The sequence below is a fragment of the Pseudonaja textilis genome, chromosome 2 (assembly GCF_049901715.1).
Source record: "Pseudonaja textilis isolate UNSWEBS1 chromosome 2, rPseTex1.2, whole genome shotgun sequence".
NCBI lineage: Eukaryota > Metazoa > Chordata > Lepidosauria > Squamata > Elapidae > Pseudonaja > Pseudonaja textilis.
The window spans coordinates 60,543,643-60,569,181 of record NC_141991.1 but is presented as its reverse complement, the minus strand read 5'-3'; the positions used below and the strand labels follow the sequence as shown (position 1 = coordinate 60,569,181).

Here is a 25,539-nt window from a genome sequence, read left to right as displayed (position 1 = left end):
AGTAAGTTGGGAACTATCTGTATGTATTTGAAATTGCAATTATTATTATTTTAAATCCAGGCAAGGATAATGCAACTGGTCCTGTATGTTTTGTTTTAGCACTGGAAAAATCCCAAATGTCAATTGCTATAGCAACATTTACAACTGCTCTATTATTTATACATTAGAAAGCATGTACTTTTCTTCCCTCTAACCAAGTGTTAAATTATTAAAGAAATATTCCATTTTATAAGCACTATTTTAGACAATTATTGTCTATAAAACATATTTCACTAATGATTTTTTAAAAAACCCACATATTTTTATATCCAAGAACATTCATTTCTGACCCCAAAACTACAATTTTCTACCAAAACATTTAATCACATAATACCTACAATATTATCCTGATTTGAAATTTGTTGCTTCTTTTGGCTAAACAATAACCTATTTCTATATTATGTTGTCCAAAATGTAGTCCAATTTAAAAAAACATAGCTTTGATTCAGTCCATCAATGTCAATTATCTTTTTCCCTGCCATTCCTTTTTTTTTTTAACTGTCTCACATATAGGGCTTTTATTTTTAGGAAGAGCTCCTTGAATGTGGGAACTTTAGCATACAGAGAACTGCAACTAAACCCTGTTAAATATATAGAGAGTGTCAGCTTTGGAAGCCATATTTTTCTTAGAAGCTTCTACGCTGCCACATTGTAGTGCCTGGGAAATTGGGAAGGGGTGGATCTCATAGAGGAGAGAAGGAAGTTAGTCATAAGAACATTCTTCTTCTGAGTCAAGGACAAGTCTTCCTGCACCTGGAAAAGGAGTGGTTGGAAGAATGTCTCCAGTTGGGACGGATGGTGATTGGACCATGTGATGGACTGATGGGTGCAGGGATGGGGTTTTGATTTTCACTCACCAAGGGAAAATCCGGTACTCTCAGATTCGGGTTTTCCTAGATGTGCCGGTATGACAACTCTAATAAAATGGAACTTTGTCTCGGAGTTTATTGGGTTGGAGTTCGTTACTTGGAACGCTGACACTAGGAGCCCAATTTTTTAACAATAACTATTAACCATGAAAGTATTATTAACTATTAAACATTACATGGAAAATATTAAGAGTCATATTATTTTCATTTTCAAATTTAAACTCTGCTTTTAAATATTTTATGGTACAGAGTATTCTACCATATAAAAATGGGTACTTTAATCTATCTCTATTTTGGTTCTACTGCAAAGAAAACAGGAAAAACTTCTTCTCTCTAACTAATTGAAATTTATTATTATGTCCAAAACTGAAGACAAACCAAACATTAGTTTGTGTAACTAGTGCAAAAATAGCAGGGGTGGGATTCAAATTTCTTAACAACCGGTTCTATGGTCATGGCTTGTGGTTTGGCTTGGTGGTCATGTGACTGGTTGGGTGGGGCTTGCTGGGTGGGCGTGGCTTGGTCACATGACTGGCTGGGCGTGGCTTGGTCATTTGACTGGGTGGGCATGACCAACTCTAAGTCATTTGCATGGGTGCTGCCTATATGGGCAAGGAGGAAAGAAAGATCCAACGTCTGTGCATGTGTGTGTGGGGAGGGGGGGAGGTTAGTTTTTTAAAAAGCCCAGAGAAGGAAAAAAAAATAAAGTTGTGCCAAAGAAATCCCGGGGCGGGGGCAAGGAAAGAAAAGGAGTCCCTGCTCTGAAAAGGGAGTACCCTCCCAAGAAAACAGAGGAGTCAAAACCTGATTTACTCATACTTTTTTAAAAATTAATTTAACAGACATTAAAAAGCAATTTGTTTCACTTTCCCAGGTTCAAGTCTCTTTGCTTAACATATGTGATATGTTAACATATTTATATCCCTCTATGTTTTGAAGTATTAGGAATTCTCTATTTAACAAGATTTAAGAAAAGCACTTACATTAAGTTAGTGGCAATTTTCTGTATCTCACAGGCAATGAATCAGTGTGGAACTACTTTATAACCATCAGACATAAACTTTTGGTCTTTTTAAAAAATTCCATCTGTCTTCTGACAAATCCTCATTCTTAGATTCCAAAGTGGTTTTCCTTTTCAGAAATTCTCCTGTGAGTCTCACCCTCAAATATTTTGTGGACTTCATCTATTCAGAAACAGATGAGCTTTTAAATAGTACAAAAACTACCCAAATCATTTTAGGCTATCTAAGAGTTATCTTTAGGCTGCAGGGTGATGCCCAGGCTCTGAAAGAGATATCAGAGTTGGTGCGCTTTTCCTGCTTCTGTTGCAACCATCTTGGGCAAGACAAGTTTGGCAGCGATCGAATGAGACATCTTCTAGCTCTTCAAGATTGAGTTTAAGAGCGTCCCATGGAAGAAGCTGAGAGCAAGACGGGAGTGTATCCCTCTGCAAGGAGTGTGAAGGGAAGCAGATACCACGCCTCTGAGGAAAAGAGGAGGTGAAGCCCTGGCTGTCACCTGGGAGGGGACCACGGAGGGACACGTCACATGCCTCTGTTGCCCTCACAGCCGCTACTTTTGCTCTTGGCTTCTCACATGGGGTGCTCTTAAATTCAATCTTAAAAAGCTTGCAAGTCCCCCTCCCATCAGGAGTTTCTTCTGTCACCGGAGCCTGTTTCCCAATGAGAGAGAGGTTAATTCTGGCACTGTCTGTAACTACCTCTGAATAAAATTCAAGTTTCTCTAGTTTCTTGTTTTATGTTAATCTCTAGTAAACAAATTCTCTCTCCCTGAAAATATATTATTTCAGCTTAAACAGAGTTTATCTCCATCTTAAATGCTATTTACTCTTTCTGAATACAAATTTTATTCAAAAAGATTGTTCTGAATTTGTAAATGTAAAAATTAACATTCTTTTTAGCTCCTTTTATGAATATTTGCATTTCCAAACTTTTATTGCCCACCTTAAATTTGAGATAATTTATTCTTTCATCTAAACTGCACAGAAATCCCGTATAAAAGATGTAGTTGCTTTTACCTTTAAAGCTTGGCCTCCAAATGCATTCCAACTCCTCATGGGTCATCCAAATATAATACAGACCTGACTATACATATCAGTACACAGAAAGCAAGATTCTTAATCATGGGCTTCTACGTTGACCCAGAAGAGATGGATAAACAGAATAAAGGTAACACACAAACAATTTGTAATAGAGGCAAAATTGGAGTGAAGAGATAAAACATAATTATTGCCATTCTATAGCTTATCTACTAAAACAGTAACTTGGTATCTACAAGTACAAATGTTGCATCTTACATTTATCCTGTTTGGATTCCGTAAGTAACATTCAGTGTCTTCATTCAGTGTGAGATATTAGAGAATAACATAATCCATGTGAGAACACATGCTTTGCCTGCAATATATATTCAGGTAAAAAGGAATTTGGTAACAGAAATTACCCTGGGAACAGCCAATGAAGAGCCACTATCAGTGAGTATAGATAACACTGAGCTGGGTCAACGAACAATCCAGTTAATATAAAGAACTCCAATTTTTCTGAGCAAGATGAACAGTGTTTGCTCTAAGGCCAAGCTTTTATCAGTAAAAGAAATCAAAGGGATTTCAAAATAAGTATCACCCTCTATTTTACTATGATTTAAAAATCACAGTATTTAAGGAGAACTGAAACCTTTATCAGAAGACGGTTGTTCTTTGTTAGTACTGAACAAGTAGTAGTTATGACAGGCCCTCATACTTACAAATGTCCTCATACAAATGTTGAATATGTCCCCACAGTCATGTGATTTGATATTTGGGACTTTTTTTGTTGCCTTCCTACAAACAAAGTCAACGGGGAAGCCAGCGGGAGGTTGCAAATGGTGACCACACATGACACCTTCATTTAATAACTGCGGTTATTTGCTTGATGACAGCAATCAGAGGCACTAGAATTTCCATCAATAAGCAGCACAGTCAGGTGATGTTGCTTAGCAACAGAAATTCCAGTCCCAATAGTCACTGTTAACTAGCTGTATTGAATACACTGTTATATTTTATTTTTTATGACATGGTAAATTTGTATAGATTTTTTAAAATAGTAATTAATTGCATGGAGTACTTAAAAGAGCTCCAGAGAGTTAGTTCTTAAAGGCTTTTATTTGGGCTTTAAAATTAACTGTGGTTTGCCATATTCCCTAATGATTAAAAATCACTGATAAAATTGGTTGGAATCCTAAGAGGAATGCAGCTAAAATACCGTAAATATTTTGGATGCAGTATGCAAAAGAAGTAATTTTTTTGAGAAAAATGATCCACTAGCAAGTAATAAGTAATTCATATCCATAATCAAACAAGCTGGAGAATAAGATGTCTAATGAAATGTCATCATGTTATTATACCTACCATGATGTACCACCTGTTTTGATAATAAGTGGCATCAGCAGCCTTGAATGCTGCATATTGAAAATTATTATGAGCTAGAACAACCTGTTGCAAAACAAATAAAGTATATGTGTGCCATAATTTTTTTCTCTCAAAAGGGAAGTTTGATTCCTTTACATTTACGCGATTTCTCAAATATTTGCATTCCCAAGTCTTTCTACAGTTTTAGCTGCCTTTTTATTCAAGTACATAAAAAGGCCTAAATATTTATAACGAAGATGTGCAACTAGTCCATTTTTTTACACTAAAAATCATACTGCAATGACCAAGGCAGTAAGGCTAGAGGAGACAGCCTTACTTTTTTCCCTCATTTTTACAATAGTTCCATAAAATATTTGTGGTGCTGCAAAGTAAGAACTAGATGGTATTAGAGGAGAAGACGTTCCATATAGCCACCTTGTTTTATAAATGACTTTTTGTTTCGGCCACTGAGCTCTTTACTTTGTAGAATCAGACATGCATTCAAGGGAGAGCTGAGACCACTGAGCTGAGCCTGTGTGCCATGATAAGAATGAAATAAAATTCAGAGTGGCTTTCCCACACTATTAAATGCATTAGCTATCTCACAAAAAATACGTTGCCATTACCCCATAAGTAGAGATTGCTGTTGCTTTCAGCTAAGCTTTGTTAGTGCTGCAGTCACCAGAAGGGGCTTTAGGAGGTGGTCCAAGGGAGGAGGAGGAGGTGGCAATGATGAAAGCAGCCTTGCACAACACTCTCTTCCCCTTCTGTGCAATCAAAAGGAATGGAGCTGGCCCTCCTGACAGCACAGTTTTCTTTCTCAGCACACTCAGCTATGATACTGTACAAACCAGGATGGAGAGTTTCTATATATTGGGAAATTTCTATTCAGGAGGGAATACTAATTTAGTATTACACTAATACTAATAAAAGATGGATTACAACACAATAAAAAAAACCTTCCCCAAGTTTATTAATGGTAAAAGACTGTGTGGATATCCAGAAACAGGACTTTTCTGAGGGCAGAGGCACCGATAGCCATTTCTCATCCAGGGTAGCCCAAATAGGAAACCCAAACCCAACAGATCGGTAAAAAGTTGCAGAATCAAACCTACAAGGAGAGGACAGAAAGGGCTGGGCAAGGGAAGACAACCTCACAGTGCATTGAATCAGTTTAGCTTAGTTTTCTATGCAATTTCAACATGCCTTTATGATGTGTCACTACAAAGATTGGATACAGTACAGTTTTGTCTTCAGAAATCCTACGCAGCCCAAATGTAAAAGGTTTGAAAGATATTAAAGATCAACAGTAGAGACCTGCCAAAATTGCAACTCTTCTTGTAAAAGTAGCTTTCCCTAAAAGTCCCAAGGAATCATTCTGTGTTTCCATTTGCAGAACAACCTTTTGTCCCGTTTCTAATTTTGGCTCTATCATTCAGAAATTCAGTCCTTGCCAATGCTGATGGCCTACATAGAAGGGCAAATCAGTATCCCTTTCCAAGATAGACTTTGGATGGTAACTCACCCGCCACTGCCCTTAGAGGAGATTAAAAAATATGGTCAGAAAAGCAAACACCAAGACAGAAATGTATATCACCAGGACAGCCAGCCTAAACCCCGAACTTATTGCAACCTTTTATTGCCACAGAGCTCTCCAGGAAAAGATACGGAATATGTGTTAAGGAGGCAATATCCTGTCTTTCAGAAAATTGAAAAAAATATTAACATGTTGAGAAAGGAACCTGCTGCCTAAAGAAAACATTGAACTTCATAACAGATGGAGCAATCAAAAAGACTAGCAATGAAAAGTTTAGTGTTTGGTATTAGGGCTGGATCACAATCAGCACCTACAAAAACTAAATGGCACGCCCATTGGCAAAAGATAAAAGTAAGTTTTGAAAAATATTAAAGTGGTGAAATCCTGCCTAATGAATCTACCCTACTAGATAAATCAGAAAATTGATTTGCAATGCTAGTTCCTTGTTTAATTCTCTTAAAACTTTGCCATGGCAGTCCTTTAACTTTATTTGTATAAACACCCATTTTTCTGCTGAAATAAAAATCATTATCCATATAAATCACAAACACAGATCATCCAACAAAAATGGTGACACCATAGTGCATTAAGAAGAGCAGCTGAGCACACACCTCCACTGTACAAGTTCTCTGCTGCAGCCCTAATAAGCCCAAGGAATAATAATCATTTTCGGATATCATAATGGCTAACTGCAGGTATGTCAGCAAAACAATGGAAACAAACAGCAGAATCTTTAAGCAAGTTTGCATCATTCTTCCTACTTAGCCAGGAACAATTTCACAGCCAAGCCTTCCCATTTCATGCTTGGCTACCTGAAGCAAAAGCACTGGAAGAATACCAAGAAATTCTACAAATCGTCATCAAAGGACATCTTGTCTTCATATCCTGGATAGAATTATAAGTGTAGCTACTTCATGAAAAACACTGATTGACCAGTTTAATATCCGCCCCCCCCTCTCTCACACACACGCAAAATTAAGCACTCAATAAGTCAAAAGTTTCTAACAGCCTGTCACCAGAAACAAGCCACTCATCAGAACTCAAGGCATAATAGCTATAGTGTGAGGGTGGGGTGTACTGATAACTTAGGAGAGATTTTCAAATGTTTCAGCTAGATAGTTAGCCTTTAACTTCCAAAAGGGTATTCTGTCTCTCACCTGATCTTCTTCCTCATCCTCCTCGTCTTCTGCCAAACGCTGCCTGCCCACTTCATAGAGCCTGCAAACAGTATCCATGTTCATGGCATCCATACTTCCCTGGTTCTACAAAAGGAACCATCAGCACAACATAGTAAATTAATTTTTCAGCCAAAACTATTAATGAAGGAACACTGTATGATTATTTTTCTTCAATGATAATTTTATATATATTTATCATTGTTCACCAGGAATAAAATTTACCTCAATAACAGCCAAATAACAATCCTTTGTGTCCGTACACAGATCAAAGATGTTTCTTTTCACATCAATGGTGGCTGGAAAAGAACACATATAACCAAGTCAACAGGACACTGGATAAATAGACTTTAGGCTTGTGAGATCTGGTTTTATGTATCTTATCTACTGTATATCTAGAACCCCAAGGCCAACCTCCACACAAAAGGAGAGTCTTGGTGAGGAGGGAGACAGAAAAGACAAAATGGTGGTGTAGGGTAGAAAATGTAGTTCCTTGCTGCAATTTATAAATCATATACCAGAAAGATATTTTTACACATTCAGTTCTGAAATTATCTGAATACCCCAGGATGCAATATTTTTAGCAGGGGATCTACAATTTTTAGCCTCTGAGAATGATAGAATGTATGTCTATGAACATACCATGAAATCACTAACAGCAGAAATGGTCAAGGAAGAAAAAAAGAGAAGTTTTGGCGCCCCTCCCTTTTTTTAACTAAAGTGTTCAAAATGTACAAAGATTTTAAAAAATTAATTAACACCCACCCCCACCCCCACCCCCAGTAATGCATTTAATCAGCATGATCTAGATTCTAGAAGTATTTCTGAAATAGCAAAAAGGAGGCTAGAGGAATCATGTGTAGCTTGAAGGTCAGTCTCTAACTCATAAAAATAAAATGTTCTCATTCTTCCTCATTTTATTTCAATAGCACGTGGGAGATTTTCAATATTATTTATTAAGTAATATCTTTTGATTCCTCTACTAACAAATTTTGAACAGATTCTGCACTGAAGTAGTATACTTCCTCAATAAAAAGGTAGTAGTTCAATTTCTCCCATGCAGTAAGAAAGAGATTTCCCTTCCACTTGTTATGATTTCTTTGAATATTTGGCCTTGGAAATTTGCCAAACATAATATACCTTTACTGAAGTTCTCCACTCTGAACAAATTTTGATTTTTTAAATGCATTTGGAATTTTGTTCCCCTATATTTTCTTCCTCTACTTTTACAGAAAAATTCCTTTTTGATGTTTAATTAAATTTACATTCATTTACATTTACATCATGATGGGAAATGTTTCCTAGCAGAGCAACTGAAATCATAATTTCACTTGGCTTACTTCAGTAGGAACAATTATAATCTTTACCAATTGGTTTGTAGTCTGTTGCATTGAATGTCCTGAAGGATGACCCAAAAGGACTTCGCATTCTCTCTTCCAGCAAATCATCTTCATCATCTGCTTGTAGCATAGCTGATCAAGAAAGAAAATATTTTTAGGGACTATAAGAAGAGGAAGCACATGAATCAAAGAAGCGTTAGAAGTTTAAATGAATCTTTTTTGTTTTTCAGTACATATTTGCTTCTACAACTGAGTAAGATTAGCAAAAAATCAGAAAATATAGAGCCATACAACTGTAATATACTTTAAGTTAAAATTTTAAGTTCCCTGCTAGCAAGTTATTACTCATTTTGTCTAACATTCAAAGAATACCAAATAGAGCAACAAAGCTAAACAGGGAGAAAAAGGCACTATTTTAAAAAAAAAGTAAAAGAAAATATCAAGCAAGTTTCCAGAGAAGCGCATATAAGCCACTCTTATGCAGATGGTTGGGCACTGTAAGAAGAGACTGCTCGCCAAAATAGGCCTGGAGTCCCATCAGCAGGGTATTGTTTATGTTAATATGTACAGAAACATAGAAAATTGCTTTAATGATTCATAATTCTTTCCCCTTAACTCAGAAGTGCTGACCCTGACTGACAATTGCTCTCCAGTTTTTCAGATTACAGCCTTTCCCAATCCTATGTGAAAATGCCAGAGATTGAGCTAAAACTGACCCACTGAAGTCTACCGCCAACTCAAGACTTTTTTTAAGTGTTTTCACTTGGCAAATCTTGGCAACACCCACTGTGCTGCTTTGGTGAGTGCTAGAAAGCATTAGCGCAACAAAATCTGTAGCTCTGCGGATGCCATTGCATGATGAAAATCAGTCATTACCTCCATACATAACTGTCCCAGTGTGGTTGAAAACAACACGGCATTGATCCAAAGCAGGCACTGTGTGTAACAAGTGGAAAGTCCGCAAGTCCCACTGGAGATATCATTAAGGAAGATTCTGCACTATAAATAAGGGACTTTCTCTCTCTCTCTCTTTCCAGCTCCAATGACAGCCTCACACTCCCCATCATCTGCCCAGCCTTGAGATAGAATTTCTCTAACAATTATAGTAACATATCTGAATCTCATCTAATACATCTATTTTCCTCAATTTGCATGATACATTACGGAATAATACTTTTGAATCTACCCATCCCATTTCATTTCAGCTTGCAAAATCACTTAAAATTTTTGAATTGACCTTGCATTAATTCCTCATGTATAGAATATCACAGGTGTCTTTATAGTGGGATGAAACACTTTTTTTCCCTACCCTGAGTCATATTGTGTACTCTGTTAGGAGCTACATGCCTGTAGATAAGACCAGACACTAGTTAGGAGAGTCATAATCGTTCTCACTTTTGTAATAATAAAGGCAAATGTTAGGTTTGAGAATGTTAAATATATACTGATAATACAACTGATATAATAATTATTCTACAAAAAGTTACGGTTCAATTATACTTGAACTGAAAAATATTTTAATCAAAGGAAATGCCAAAAGGGTATTTTATAACTCTACTGTTTTTCTACCACTCCTTCCCCCCACCCGCTTTAGCCAGACTCAAGACAACCACGATAAAAAGAGTTTGCTCTTTCCAGAAATATGGATTCATTACTGTGCTGGGCTTTCTCGTTTCTGCTATTCTAGCCCATTCTGGCTTCTTTGCCCATCCACACACCATATTCCTTATCGCTTGGCAGAAGCCATTATTTTCTAAATGGCTTCCATTTCTTCTTCCATTGTTCTTTTCTTATCTTTCCCCCAATTTTCTTGCTTTATTAATCAAATTTGTATAGCTATACATCTCATAAAAAGTGGCTCCTAAAAACCTGGCTGCAGTATGTTCATTTCTGTTCTACAGAACAGTACTATTTATATCTCCTGCTGAAACAGTTAGTCTTAGTCACTTTGAGCAACTGACTTGACAATAAGCAAGGCTAAAAAGTGTACTGACCTGCTGTTATTTCCACAATTAAGGATTTTTGTTCTGAGTTCTCACATGAAAGAAGATTGGATTTAATTTATGTGCTGCCTAGAATCACACTATTTAAGTTGCGTGACCTGATTATAAATCTTGAAATTAAATAAACAAACAATTAAGCAAGCTCTTCCTACCAACCTCTACTATTCCAACAGACTCTGAAATTAAGGTTAAAAAAGGATACAATTTCTGTGTTCACTATGACCTCCAATCCATTCGGGTGGAAAACGCCACTGATGGTCATATTGAATTTATCAAATTTATGAATAGCCTGTGCAGAGCGAATATCCCAGAGGACACCATCATTTAAGACAAGGTCATCTGTGGGGTTAAAGGTGGCACAATTCTTCTTGTAGTTGTTTGCAAGATCTGGGTTAAACAAAGTCAAGAGCTTGTTGCCAGTCTGAATATCATAGATCTTTTAGATGAAAAAGGAAAAAAGAAAATAACTTAGTCAACACCTGTCAAATATTTTGTCCAAAACCCCACTCACATTTTATGGATCCCCATCTATCTCCCTTGTTTTCCTCACGCTGGTTGGGGAACTCTGAGAGTTGAAACCCATGCATCTTAAAAGTTGTTGAGGCAAAGAAAGAATGATTTAACAATCATATTAGTTTTAAATTTTATTTCTGTCTTTCAGAATTTACTTCAGACCATTCTGTGTCACGTGGAAACCTCAGAAATTCTTTGGCCTCCGTCTCCAAATGATTAATGGAAATGTTGGCCTGGAATGGAACTGTCACCTAATAACCCAGGGGAAAAGCATGGCTGTTGCTCACTTCTCCTAGATTCACTCCTATGCCACAGGATATTCTGTGACACAAAGTGAAAACTGCTGGGCTGAAAACTATACTTCGATATTTGAATGTATGGCTCTCAATAGAAAAGCATTCTAGCTGATCTTAGGGGCAGTGGGTTACATAATAATGCCCAATGTAGTACATGATGAAAAAGATTCACAAAAGAAAAGGGAAAGATAACGTTCTGTTATAAATACTCAAGAACATTTAACAGTCTTATTCCCTTCTCTTAAAATTGTTGTTCTAAAGTAATCTATTTGTTTATATTCTGAGCATCTGGCTTTATAACTTTTACCTTTTTTGTCAGAATAGATTATATCCAGGATTCTTAGCTGCCACTTGCACTTAGCTGAAGCTCAGAATAAACATTTTAGCTTGTCACAAATGACCATTTTATGAACCCAGATCAGATTACAGTTGAAGGCTAACAGAAAGAATAGCAAATCAATAGAGAAAAATGTCTTGCTTAAATGTAAACATGCAGAAATAAGAACGAAAGCATAAGGAAAAGTGCCAAGATTTTACTTGATATATGCAGTATGGACTAAATGGGCTAGAACTGACTTGTACCAGGTCATAAGAAACAATTGTTACATTTTCTGGAATTCTGTGAGAAAATTGAGAGCAATGCTAAGCCACAATGCCTAGGGTGCCAATCAGTTGTTTCACAGCTAGCAGTGCAACACAACTGCAGCAATGGAACCATAACTCTTCCTTCTCTTTTGCAGGGCAACTATCTCCTCATTTTAAAAGAGAAAGAAAATTGGCAAAATTTACAGCTACCATCTTCCACTCAAATCCTGCCTTCCTTCCTCTATTGAGAGTATCCCTTGAGTAGAATTTTCCTACAGAGCTGCGGATTCAACATTCATCTTTATTTTTCCTAAGGTAAATTGGTTAAAAAAAAACAACTAGATTCTATAGTTTCGGTCTTGAAAGCTTCCAATATATTTATTTTACAACTAGGAAACATTTATTGATGTATAACCAGTTTTATTTTTAAGGAATAAATCCTCAAAAATGAATTCCAGCATATGTTCCAGAAAACAGCCTTTCTCATAAATTATTAGGGCTATAATTCCAGATGCTCAAAAGTAGAAGGATTGTGTCTTCAATAATATATTGCACATTTTGATATTAAAGAATACGTAATCTAATCCCACAAAAAAATGCCTGATCTTTGGATTACTTCTGAGCTTATTTCTAATTCTCTCAAGTAATGCCAAAGTTTACTTAATATATTTTTCATTTAAAACTACTTTTCTATTTGTTAAAAAATATATGGCAGTGATTACAGATTTTCATTGTATTGACAAAAGTCTAATATTTATTTATTAAATTAATATACCACCAATCTCACTTTAACAGTTTCAAGTCATAGAACAAATTCTCAGGAATAACCTCATTCTCTGCATTTTCAAGTGCTATCTATAAGAAATGGGTATGGCTTGTAAGTAACCCTGTATGTCTTCTGAGATTCAACCACCAATACTTACATGGGCAATGTCTCCCTTGGTGCCAATGACCCTATCTTGAGAATGCTTACTGAACTCAACATAATGGTCATCCGTGAAGGAATGCCTGCGAGGGGGGAAAAAATAACATCATCAGCTAACTACAAAGAACAAAGCTTTCACTCAAAAATCTGTGCTTTTATCTAACATATTTGAATACATCTGCAATAGCAACAGCACTTAAGACAGTATATTCTTCCATAGGGCTTTAAAGCACTCTCAGTAGTGTGTCAACATATTGCCCTCAACAATCTGGGTGGGAGGATGGAAGGCTGAGTCAACCTTGAGTCGGACAGGATCAAACTCCTCACTGTAGGCAGAGTCTGCCTGCAATACTTCATTCTAGCCACTGCACCATCAAGATACTTTGTATACACAGTATGCAATAACTAAGTCAGGAACTAATAGAAAAAAAATATTGCACATCCTGGCTACTTTAAAGAACCTGAATATTACAGAATATTTAAAATTAAAAAGTTTTAAATATTAAAATATTGCCCAATTCCATATATTTGGACTCTAAAAGTGCACTTCCCACCCCTCCCAAAAAAGTGGGTGGAAATGTCTGTGTGTCTTATAGAGAGAATACGGGACTGTTTTTGATCTCCTGAACCCTCCATGCATCCCGTTGTTTCCCTCCCCGACGTCCAGAATCCCTCTATAGACCAAAAGCAGGCTCATTTTTGGCCTTCGGAGGCCACCACAGATCCCGCTTTTGTCTTCCCCGATGCTGGGGAGGATAAAAATCGGACATAGAGGGCTTGGAAAGTCAAAAATTGGCCTGTTTCTGGCCTGCAGAGTGCTTCTGGATGCTGTGGAGGCCAAAAATGGGATGTGTGGAGGCAAAAAACTATTTTTTCTTGTTTTCCTTCTCTAAACCTGGATGTGTCTTATGGTCCGGTGCGTCTTATCGTCCGAAAAATAGGGTAATGTTTTGCCCATTCAAGACAGTTAAATCACCATATATAGGAGTAGTGTTTCTTAACCTTGGCAACTTTGTGGACTTCAATTCCTAAGTGTGCCGGGTGGGGAATTATGGAAACTGAAGTCCACACATCTTAAAGCTGTCAAGGTTGAGAAACACTGACAGAAAGCATACGTACTTGGTTTCAAAGACAGATTTCATTCCCCACAAAGCAGAAAGTGGCTGGCTCCAGGAAGCAGATGTCAGCAATAAAGAACCATCCTGCAATTTGGAAAGAGAAGCCAAAGAAGCAGACACTCTTTAGGCACATGGACAGCATGTGGGGTTTCTTTTAAGAAAAAAAGGAAATTCTCAGCTATGTCCCAATGTACACAATGCTCAAGGTAGATAATACTCTTGCCAATTTAAAGCAGTATGATCAATTATACATAGGTAAAACCACTAACATACTATTGGCTCGGTCAGACCAGGTGGTTATTACAAATCAACTGTCCTGAACAATGATTCAATTTCAGGCATAGGCCAATGATCTCCAAAGAGCAGAAAATAGAGACTGGTTTTAGAAACTCATCTCTTCCTCAATCTTCTGAATGTTTAGAAAAAAAGTTTAAAAACATCTAAGGCCCCCTTTTTTGGTCTTTACTCATACAATCTAGTGATTAACCTGCTTTTGCTTTTTAAGAAGTCCTTCCTACATGCCCTAAGCTGTATCATTTGTATCATTACTATCCTATCCTATCTTATCTCATTTAACTACCATTAAAAATTACAACATCCTCAAAAAGGTTGCTTTACAGCTGTAAAGCATTTACAGCCATTATTAAAACATCACACTGCCACACACATACACACACACAGAGTTGTTGGTCACATGATTATGATTTGGGTGCTTTCCACCTGTTCACACTTATAACTGCTTGTCATGCACCCCATAATCATCTGATTGTCTTCTCTGCCGGCTTCCCCAGAAAGTCAATATGAAAGGCGTTCTTCAGCAGGCAGCTCTTCCAGCCAGTTCCCAGCTGAGAAAAAACTCCAAGCGGAGAGCTGAGATGCAGCGTAATAAGGAGAATGGATGGCAGGTGGGGAGCCCTGAGAAGCTCGATGCACTTCATGTGTGTCTCTCTCTCCCTCAGAAAATCCTGCTTGGATTTCAGCAAGGAGCATTTGCAGCTTCTGAACAGAGCCTAGGGAGGTTCTCTCCCCGCTTCCCCGCCCCTGGGGCACTTTGCACTCCCTACACAGGATTGCTAAACAACCTATACAATCACTTAACACCTGAAACCAGTCATGTAACATCTTACTTAAAGATTCCTTTACTCAGCAACCAAGATTCCAGGTTCAATTATGATTGTAAGTCAAGGACTACCTATATTTTAAGCAATTACTAAAAATTCCACTTAAGTCAATAAAATCAGGCTGTAACATCCAATCTCTGTTGTGCTAGCCACACAATCTTGTCATATTTTCTCATTCCTGGAGTTTTGCCCAATCCTTCTTAAAGAGAGAATACAATTAAAGCACACCCGACCTGAATATTCTCCGCCTTTTCCTTACCCTGGATGGTTCAAGGTGCGTGATAGCAGAGTTATGGCATTTGTAGCTGGCCTCCTCCTGCCCGCTAAAGACATTGTAGAGTTTTAGGTGCCCTGTGCAAGTGCCCAACATCAGGAATCGCTCCCGTGCAGAAAATGCACAACACGTAAAGCCACTTTCATCTTCATTTGCTTCCCGGAACACAGAAATTGGACGGAACCTGGGATATGAAAGAGCAACTAAGTAAGAAAATTAATTTTCAGGAGGGGGAAAAGGAGAAACAGAAGCAATGGCCAAACGCGACTGAAGTTGGGCAGCTGCATCTTAAGTCTGCTAGGAGAAAAGACACGGCTTCCGCTTTCTTCATAAAGGAAGAAGGATCTTGTCAATAGCTCAGCAATGGTACAGAGATGATATAACAAAGTCTTCCTTGTGGTCCCAAGGCCATCAGTTTTGTCCAAGCCACGGTAAGGCACCCAAATCCACTTTCTAAATGGCATGGCCCAAAAAAATCGTAGGAATAAAGAACCATCTTCCTTACCTGCTAAATATAAGGTGTCTATCAAAGCATCCACCATCTACCCCGCCATACTTTGGGAAGGCTGCCCTGCGGGTCAGCCGCGAGGTAAAGTTAGTTGGCGCTTGGCGCCTCTGTTTTGGCTCAGGACACTGGTGGGGTGTAAACAGAGAAAAGGGGGGACAAGTAGCTACAGGGTTTTTGCAGCGCGCATGCTGCTCCCTAAGGTACTCTGTGATTATACTGTCCAAGGTGGGAGGGGAAGGAAGGTGTCTGTCCAGCTGTTTTTTGATAGCTGGGCTCTGACTGTAGGCGCCATGGTCTGATTTTTGCCGAAGCACTCTGATTTTTCTGCCATTGCAGGGAGATGGTCTCTCACGGATAAAGCTAATCCTGCCAATCACTGGGGTGTTGGTGGCGTGAGATGGGCCTGGCAGTGCAAGAGGGCCCTGGCAGCCAGCTGGCCTTGGCTGAGGGTGAACAGAGGAAGCAACAGAAGCAACAGAAGGATGGTTAGTCAACCGGGCCGCAATGCCATTTGCTATGCGAGGGGTACGAGGCAGAGACACAGGAGATGAGGTGGCAGGAACTGGGGTGAAGGCAGAGGAATGAGAAGCTGCTGTCATGGGTAGATCTGCCTCCTTTGTAAGGATGGTAGCAGTTTCTCCTAGCCCTTTAGAGATGAGATGGTTCCTGATCAAAAGGAGCAGCTCCTTCTCAGGAAATGAAATCCTCGACTGGGCCACCACATCTGCCTTCTGCAGTCGGGCCAGAGAGACATCGGTCCCAATCAACAAGGGTTTTCCTGAGACACGCTCTATCAGCTCCGCAGCGTATTTGCAAAACTTGACATGCTCGCTGCGCTTATCCTGAAGCACAGGTTCCTTCATTAACTGCTGGATCTGACAGCTGCTGAACAGGGGCAGCTTGCTGATGATCTGCCGGACCGTACTACTTCGCGACAACCCAACCAGGGCTTTGCAGGCCAACGCTCGGATCTGGTCTGCATCTGTAATGGGCATTTTGACAGAGAGCAATGATAACAGCACTTTGATGCCATTGTTTGACTGCACCACGTTCCACATCTTGGCCAAAGTATGCTCACTATTCCTGGGTGTTTGGGGGAGTACGCGACGAGGTGTGCCAGAGATAAATTTGCCAATGCTGGAGATGCGATTGTCTGGACCACAGACACAATTAATGATGATCTGAAGGGCAGATTTCTGGATTTCTGCATCGTGAATAAAAAATTCGCCCTCGGCAAGCCCCAAAATGATGCTGATACCTGGAGAAAAAAAATTAAGTGAAACGTTAGCAAGTAAAATGTATTACACATTAGTGTAAGAGAATGATGGCTCAGTTTGTACATTATAGGAGTGATATATCTTTCGACTCATGTAATGGTGCAAAAATCTGAGTTTATCCAGTGAAAATGCTAAGCAATACCCAATACAGACTAAACATTATTGTTCTCACCTGAATCTCAACAGACCCAATAGGTATGAAATAAAGAAACTCCTATAAGGATTAGTAATAGAGCAATCAAAAAGAGTGTTGAAGGCAGCTTCATTCTAACAATCACTTGAGCACCGCATTCTCTCAGATAATTCTTAATGGTATAGCACTAGATTCTCTCACAATAATGATTAGGAGTGTATAATTTGACCAAATAATTGAAAGTGAAAACTCTGAAGCTGGTGTGTGTGAGAGAGAAAAAGAGCCAACGACGAACCCGATATTTTTGCTTCTAGTTTCCCTTTCAAATCTATCTATACACTTTGGTGAGAGGCAGAGGGCAGACTGCTGAAAAGAGTGATGTATAATACAAACCCTATTCTTTTTTAACATGCTTAATACGTGTTGTCGCACATGTACAAAAGAAGTGAAGCATATGGTGTCATACTGTTTTAATCACTTTGACAAAAGCAGCAATATCCTACAAATGCCCCCCTCACACCACCGTCTGAGTTCATCTGTTCAGACAAATGAAATCATCCAGTTAAAAAGAGAAGCAAGTTTGCACTAACTGAGTCATGCAGTCAAGAGGATCCTTAGTTACAGTTCATTTGCTCAGAATTTAAAAGTTTTACACTGGTACAAGTATTCATAGGAAGCACACCAAGAGATTAGGTTTCACATACCCACAATAGAAATAGATGTTCCTCCCTCATCCACGGTATCCACTGCTTCAGCTAACTGTAATTGAATTTTTGGAACCACAGTGAGGATGGCCAAAACATCCAATGCATAACGCACTGTGTCGTTTCTGGTAAACAAAAATGAAATACATATAACTCAAAGCATTATCAAACGTATTAAAGGAAAAATGAGCTGAAGAAATTCACAGGATAAGCCCTTTAAAAAACAAAAGGGTGTTGGGAGCGGAGGTGGCGTTGCGACGATACGGCATGTGATCTTGGAGGTCTGAGATCGCTGCCGATATCTCTGCTCCTGGACGGTCCTATCGGATCTAAATTGTCCCGAAGAGCAGGTGAAAGTGAAGAGCGCATCCTGTCGAACCCAGGGATACCGCAAAGTCCCTGGTAGATCCAGGAGAAGCTCTTCTTGCCAGCGGCAAAGAGGCAGCCATTAAAGCTGCTGAAGTTGGGACAGCTCCGAAACAGAAGAGAACAGAAAGAGAGAGTGTGCCGGTTTGGTGAGAACTTTTTTTATTCTAAGAGCTGAAAGGACACCCTAAGGAAAAGAAAGAATCTGTAAAAGTTTTGACAGAAGTGACTAAGCCGCGATTTTAAACAGGAATGTCAAAGTAGTGTTTTTTGTTTTTTTCTCATTGCTGGATTTTCTATATATGATCTTGTATTTTGAAACTGGACTGGTTTTTTCATTTATATCTATTTTTTTTCTTCTCCTTTTTGATTTTGTAATATTTTAGGCTAGAGACTCCCTTTAGTTATTTCATTTTTAAAAAAATATCTTTTTCTTTTTTTATTAATTCTTATTATATCCTGCTTGGAAAAGGAGGGGGAAAGTGAGAGCAAAGAAACTTTGTAACACTGCCAACTAGAGGCTTGAAAATATTCTATTTCCCTGTGACCAGACAAAGCTGAGAAAGAAAGAACTGAGACTCTTTTTCAAAAACATTGCTATTTGATAAGATAGAGGGAAGAGCATGGGAGAGTATTATTGCAGGTGCTCTTCTGGGTTTCTATCAAGAGCTGGTGTTGAAACGTAGGGGGAAAACAGGTGACAAGTTTTTGGAGAAGAGAGATAAGAGCCTTGGATAATCAAACCAAGTGCAGTGTGCCCTTTTTACTTTTCCTAAGTTGTGCTATCCCTCCTCACCAGCTTTATTGTATTTTTTTAATCTTTTTTTTTTTTGGTAATAACTATTTGGGTTTTTGGCTTTGTTGGAGCTTGTCTTTGTTTTTTGTTTTTTTGGAAGTCCAATCTCTACGTTTGCTTTTTATTTTAAAGGGAAAGCCTTGAAAGCCTTTTTTTCCCCTTTCCTGGGAATTTTTGTTTTTTTCATCTACCTTTCTGGTTTATTTTTATGCACTTTTTTCTATTTGAGACCTTTCAATTGGATTAAGGTGTTGAAGAACCTGAAGAATTTTTTCCTTTTTTTTCTTTTTCTTTTTTCTTAAGTCTTTTTCTTTATTTAATTATTGATTGGATTAAGGTATACAAGAACTTGAAGAAATTTTGTCCTCCTTTTTTTCTTTTTTTTCTTTTTTTTCTTATTCATTATTATTGGGATTCTTTTTTCTACTATTTTTATTTTGAACTATAATTGGTTACTTCACAATTGGATTAAAGTTTAGAAGAACCTGAAGATTTTGAATTGCTTAAAATGAGTAGGAAATTTACAGCTCCTGGTTCTTCAACTTCTACTTCTTCCTCTCCACCATCTGGAGGACAACGTTCAATACAGACAATGTTAAAGCAAGAAAAAGAACAAGAAAAAGTGACTCTGCTGATGATTATTCAAGCAAGATCAGAGAATATTGAAAAGAGAATAGAGAACATTGAAAAAAGAACAGAGAACATTGAACAAAGAACAGGGAAAACCGATGAAAAAGTGGAGAACATCCAACAAATGATGTTGAAGTATGATGAGAGATTCCAAAAAAATGAAGATAAACAAAGAGACAAGAAGATTGGAGATATTGATAATAGATTAATGGTGGTTGAACAACATAAAAGTGGTATATTGAGATGGGAGATGGATAGATCAGAATTCTGTCTTAGATTCCAAAACGCAGAGGAAGAAAAAGGACAAAACCTAACTGAGATAATGATAGAAATACTGGCTGAAGCTTTGGAAATAACTCAAGAGAAGATGATGGATGGAATAGATGAGGTTTATCGAGTTTTCACAAGATATGCGATGAGAAATAGCTTACCAAGAGAAGTTCACATTAGATTTACAAAGAAAGCCATTAAAACGCAAATATTGCAAGTGGCAAAAGAGAAAACATTGAAATACAAAGACAAGGAGATTGTGGTCTTGAAACAAATACCCAGAAGAGTGAGAGAGATGAGAATGCCGATTCCTGACTAAAATGCTACTTAAAAAAGAGGTGAATTATAGATGGCTGATTCCAGAAGGTTTAATGTTCACATGGCAAGAACAGAGACATAGAATTGACTCAATTGAGAAAGCGGAATTATTTTATACAGAATTTTTTGGAAGGAAAGAGGAAGAGGCAGAAAAAGAGATCTCACTAATTGAATCCCAAGAGGACTGCCAAATGGCAACTGAAAAAGACAAAGGCGCAATAGGTGGAAATGTGGAAGCCAAAGAACAACGTGAACTAAGATCTATGAGAGCTGCTAAACTTAACTATAAAATATAACCATGGAAGAGAAAAAATTGATTACAATTAATATAAATGGACTTAACTTAGCCGTTAAAAGAAGGAAAACCTTTCATAAATTAGAGAAATTAAAATTTGATATACCGTATATACTCGAGTATAAGTCGACCCGAATATAAGCCGAGGCACCTAATTTTGCCACAAAAAACTGGGAAAACTTATTGACTCGAGTATAAGCCGAGTTTTTCAGCACATTTTTTGTGCTGAAAAAAACCCCCTTGGCTTATACTCGAGTGAGATTCCCTCTGAAAGAAAAATGGTGTGGAGCTCCGGAGCTGGGCAGCCGCTTCCCTGCTTCCGTGTTTCCTTTGCAACTTGTAAGCATGGGGGTAATTGGAAGCAGAAAAGCTCTTGCAAAAAAGAAAAGTTCTTTTTTCTTTATTTAACTGTTTTTAGGGGGGGGGGGAAGACCCACTGTCATGTGAGAATGCTCAGACATGAAATCTATCCACCTGAAAATAAGTGTGTGTGTGGGGGGGGGGGATTTTAACAGAGGGAAGACATAGGGAGAAGGCAAAAGCGATGGAAGATCCTTCAGGGGAAACTGAGGGGGAGACTCACCCTTGGTCCGGATGAGTCCCCTTCCCCGCCCCTAAGGAAGCAGAGGCAGCCAGCAAGGGCAGGCAAGCCCCGCTTCGTGGACTCCGTCCGTCCTCGCTCCCACCCACCCACCCAAAGCCACGAAGTCCCCCAATCGCGCAGCCCAGAATCGCCCTCCCCTCAGGGGGCAGCAACGATGCCCGGTGTTTCCTGAAACAAGAAGCTCCGCCGTGCAATGAAAGCGCCCTAGGCTCAGAAAACAACATGAGCCGAGGTGGCTTCGTTTCCTCAGCCCCAGCTGCTTTCAGTCCGCTCGGGAGGAGGGGGAGGAGGAGGAGATGGTGGCGGTGGCTCGCGTTATTTTCTGAGCTCTAGGCTCGCGATCTCAGAAATAATGGAAGCACAAAACAATTTGTAAACCAACTGGCACACTGTATGTACACCTATGGAAGATAGCTTGATGTTTTTATGTTTTGTTTATGTTTGTTTTTAAAAACCAATAAAATTAAAAAAAAGAGTGTATTTATTTTTATCAACTTTAAAGGCAACTCCAGAAGTCTGTGGAGTACAAACAAACTGTATTTAATATTAATAAAGATATATATTAACCACAGAGGCTAGTAGTCCTGGAACAACTGCCAGCTCCATCCCGATGGCAACTTATAAGGTGTTTCATAAGATTTCATATCCTGTTCTTTTCTCACCTTGCATAGTAAGTCTTCCAATTGCACGCTATTGAAATAAGCTGAAGCATGAGCTGTACACAACACAGCTTGAGAAACACCTCTGCTGGATCCCAATAGAGCTGACCTGGTCCATATTCTATTAAAAACTCCATCATTTCCACAATCTGTTCATGAGTATAGGAACAAGCCTGCAAGTAGAAGCAAACATTCTAATAGCCTTATCATCACTTACCTAGAAAAATTAAGACAAATACTTTATAAAATAGGTTGTTGGCTTTTAAAAAAATCTATCCTACCTTTTCACTAGGGAAATCATGGTGATATTGAAAAACTTAACACAAAATTTAAAATCTATAAAAGCACAAAATAAGAACAGGACCATATATTTAAAAACCCAATGACCTGATCCATTATTTTAAATTGCAAATCCAAAAGCATTCAATATTTTTTTAAAAAAGTCTTCATTTATTAGTAGATTGTAAAAAATGTAGATTTTGTGGTCTTTGCAAAGAAAAGCTTGGAGTAACAGAACCATCAATCGAAAAATTCAATCATATTCTACAGATAATATTCTAAAGGAGGATGAGGATTCTATGCATTGAACTGGATCCCCACAGCAAACTGAAAAGTGCTAGTTAAACTGCAGCCCCAGAAAGAATATGCCCTAAATTGGTCTATGAGATGCCAAACACAATGACAGCAAGGACCTTGTATTCCCGGAAGAAATGCAGTTGCTGTATTAGATATAGTTGAAAACACTTTTTGATATCTATAGTGGTTATCTTGAAAAGGCAGGCAAGAGCTAGGAGTTTATTACTTCCACCAATGTACTGCCTACCTTATATGGAGGCTGTGGATGGACCAGAATTCCACCTTCTGTACGTTGAAGTGACTGCTTCACTTGCTCTACTTTGATGGCAAGATGTGCCTCAAAATACCTGCGCATGGCCATGCAAGTATGTTTTCCAGTCTGACGGCTAGCAAAGATCTCATCGTCACTTAGCAGTGCACCTTGGGTTTGCAAATTTAAGATATCAAGAGTGCTAATCTAAAATGAAGGGGGAAAAAACAGGTTTATTGCAGTTTTATTTCTAACATCGAAAGATTCATTATCTTATATTGGTTAGCAAGTTCATTTAGACACACACACACACACACACACACACACCTCCTGCTTTTTAGCTTGCTGGTTGTTTTGTTCAAATTTTCATACAACCAACCTTACAAAAAGGAACTCTTCTAAAACTATGAGGTGCTAATTTGCAGGTATGGACTCAATGTTCATTGTACAAAGTATCACACAAAGTATCTAAATGAAATATGGGTAAGTTGTTTTTGGACAGAAAGCCACATCTGCCTTTGAGAACAGGGTGGCTAAATTGAATTTCCGGTATATTGATTATTATTATTTGGTGGCAACTTTTGAAGGAGAGCAGGCCTGCCCAAATGGTGGCATATGTGTCATGCACAGCACAGGCCATGCCCACTCTGGCTCCACAAAGGCAAAAAAGTCACGATAGGTCATGATACGTCAGGCGACACAATCGATTTTGACATCCGTGTCTTAGAGCCGCAATCAGCTCTCAGAAACTATACGCGACCTTAAGTTTCTGTTTAACACAAAGTGGAGTCAAGCTGAAAGGCCAGTACCTTAATGACACTCAACTTTGCCATCCAAAAAATGGAAGGCACCAGTTGTGATGGAAGTACTTAAGAAAAGCAAAACACGACCATTTTAAGACTTACCAAGTTAACTAGGCGCCGTAATCCATCATGCCTATCAAAGAGCTCTAAAACTGCACGGAACGAGAAACAAATAGAAAAGAACATGGTAGCATGGCAGCAGCCCGATGCGTGAGAGCATTCCATCAACCACAAGGTGTAGTTCACAACATCTGATAGTACGTGGGGATGCATGCATACCTACAGAACAAGAAAGCACTTGTGATTGTTTGTACTTTTAGTAAAGGGAACAAATGTAGACCAAATCCTCCAGCAACTGCTATGATGAAAGGGATAGCATTTTACTTACAAGATGACACACAGCTTAAAATCTTTTGGAGTCTTTGAACTGAACAAAAGTCAAAAATGAACATTCAGGATACAAATACAGAATACATCCAAATTCCAATAAACACACTGCTACAAAAAATAAATAAGTGGTTAACATAAACACAGGGTCTCTATGCTTGGAAGATAAGTAAACAGTTGAAACCAACAGTCAAAGTCAAAACAACACACCACAGAATTCTGATAAAAAACATTAAAAGCTGTGCAATGTTTTCTTTAGAACTAGTGGATATACCTTGCTGAAATAAGAGTTGAATAAAATCCATGTGACATTACATGAATAAGTATGTAACTTAACTATTGCTGTCTTTTGGTAGTGAAGACTCTGGCACATTAATTTTCAAGCCGAATTTAAAAATTTGGCTGAAATTAACAGGATACTTTATGCAAGCAATAAAACTCACCTTTCAATAAAGATATTTATCTAATGGATGACCTGCTCCCTACTTCAGCAGCTTACTGGTGACTATTATCCTATTATAAGCTATCCCACAAGTGCACTCAAAATATTTATGCTGGAATTTCCAAAGATGAGGATAGCTGGAATATTCTAGTCCCCATCTGAAATATGCAAACACTTTTCAAAGCATATGGCCTCTGGTGGCGGGATGTGCTCTTACCCTTTCCATGGCATCCTGATTGTAAGACAAATAGTATAAACACATGGAGACACCTGTGGCTGCCATAGAAGGTCGAGGAATCTCCAGTAGCTTCTGTACCCCTCCATGAGCAACAAACTCGGTTGCAAACTTGTTGTGGAGCAGCAGAGATGCCAAATACTGCAGACAAATGCATAAAACCATTGTCAATTAAAAGGCAAGTGAACTAATTACAATCAACTGAGCAAAGCTTTCCACTACAAATGAAATATTCTTTCTTGTGTCCTATGAAGAATTGAGAAAAATAAGATTTTCCTTCATCACTCTCTTTAAGAAACACTAATTTAAATAAGAACAGGCTCCAATTCAAATGCTTTTGTAAAGTTTAAATGGGTAATGTTCTGTCCCCAAGCACTACATAACCATTACATAATATTTAAATATACAGGCTTATTTGGAGTATCAATATATGTCCATCTTCTGATAACTACCAAAATTGAAAATGCTTTTTCCAAGCACAAATCTCACAAAATTCTCTTTAGCAAGATGGATTGAACTGAAATCAGCAAGAATTCCAGTAAGAGCTTTTAGTTTAAAATCAGTATCTATGTGCATGAACATGTTTTTTTCTTCAGAATTTTGTATCTGTATTAACTCATTGTGATCTGTATATTTTGAGTAGAAGGCTCATGATTTGTTGCAGATCAGGCACGTTTAGTTAACACTTTGTTTTTAAATTAATTTACCAGCTGCTTTATTAGTGATATTCTATGAGTTGGATTTATACACCAAGGAAAACAGAAAAGAAAGGCCAAACCTTCTGGACATCATGCAGTCTATACTGCATAGCAAAGACATTTACCCGAAATGCAGCACAGAGTCAAAGAACACTTCTTTCACACACACACAACTGGATTATGGGGTAGATCCCACGTTTAAGAGGTTCTCTAGAAGACAGATCCTGGCACCTGCAAGCCATACCAGGAGGTAGGAGCAGGTGAGGGAATCAAGGCAGGTTCTGAGAGTGAAGGTTTGGAACATCCAGCCTTTCACTCTGTTTAACATTTCAACATTTATAACATACATAAGAACTCGGTGAGTTTCAACATCACTAAAACATTTTTTTG

At 38.3% G+C, this 25,539-nt stretch overlaps 1 protein-coding gene across 4 annotated transcripts in view; it reads right to left on the bottom strand.

The window, feature by feature from the left end:
* The window catches only part of DCAF1 (DDB1 and CUL4 associated factor 1), a 48,581-nt gene that overhangs the window by 7,345 nt on the left and 15,697 nt on the right, over nt 1-25,539 (bottom strand). For all 4 annotated transcript variants that reach the window (XR_015741661.1, XM_026725283.2, XM_087924043.1 and 1 more), the window contains exons 9-22: nt 24,434-24,592; nt 23,490-23,666; nt 22,582-22,791; nt 21,762-21,931; nt 17,821-17,945; nt 15,704-16,964; nt 15,184-15,382; nt 13,805-13,887; nt 12,684-12,768; nt 10,569-10,802; nt 9,240-9,333; nt 8,391-8,495; nt 7,249-7,322; nt 7,006-7,110 (exon numbers count right to left, since the gene is read on the bottom strand). Coding sequence is in view for 3 of the 4 variants with exons in the window: in XM_026725283.2 (XP_026581068.1) it covers nt 7,006-7,110; nt 7,249-7,322; nt 8,391-8,495; nt 9,240-9,333; nt 10,569-10,802; nt 12,684-12,768; nt 13,805-13,887; nt 15,184-15,382; nt 15,704-16,964; nt 17,821-17,945; nt 21,762-21,931; nt 22,582-22,791; nt 23,490-23,666; nt 24,434-24,592 (3,081 nt within the window). In the remaining variant the exon portion in view is untranslated. The remainder of the gene's footprint in view (nt 1-7,005; nt 7,111-7,248; nt 7,323-8,390; nt 8,496-9,239; nt 9,334-10,568; nt 10,803-12,683; nt 12,769-13,804; nt 13,888-15,183; nt 15,383-15,703; nt 16,965-17,820; nt 17,946-21,761; nt 21,932-22,581; nt 22,792-23,489; nt 23,667-24,433; nt 24,593-25,539) is intronic.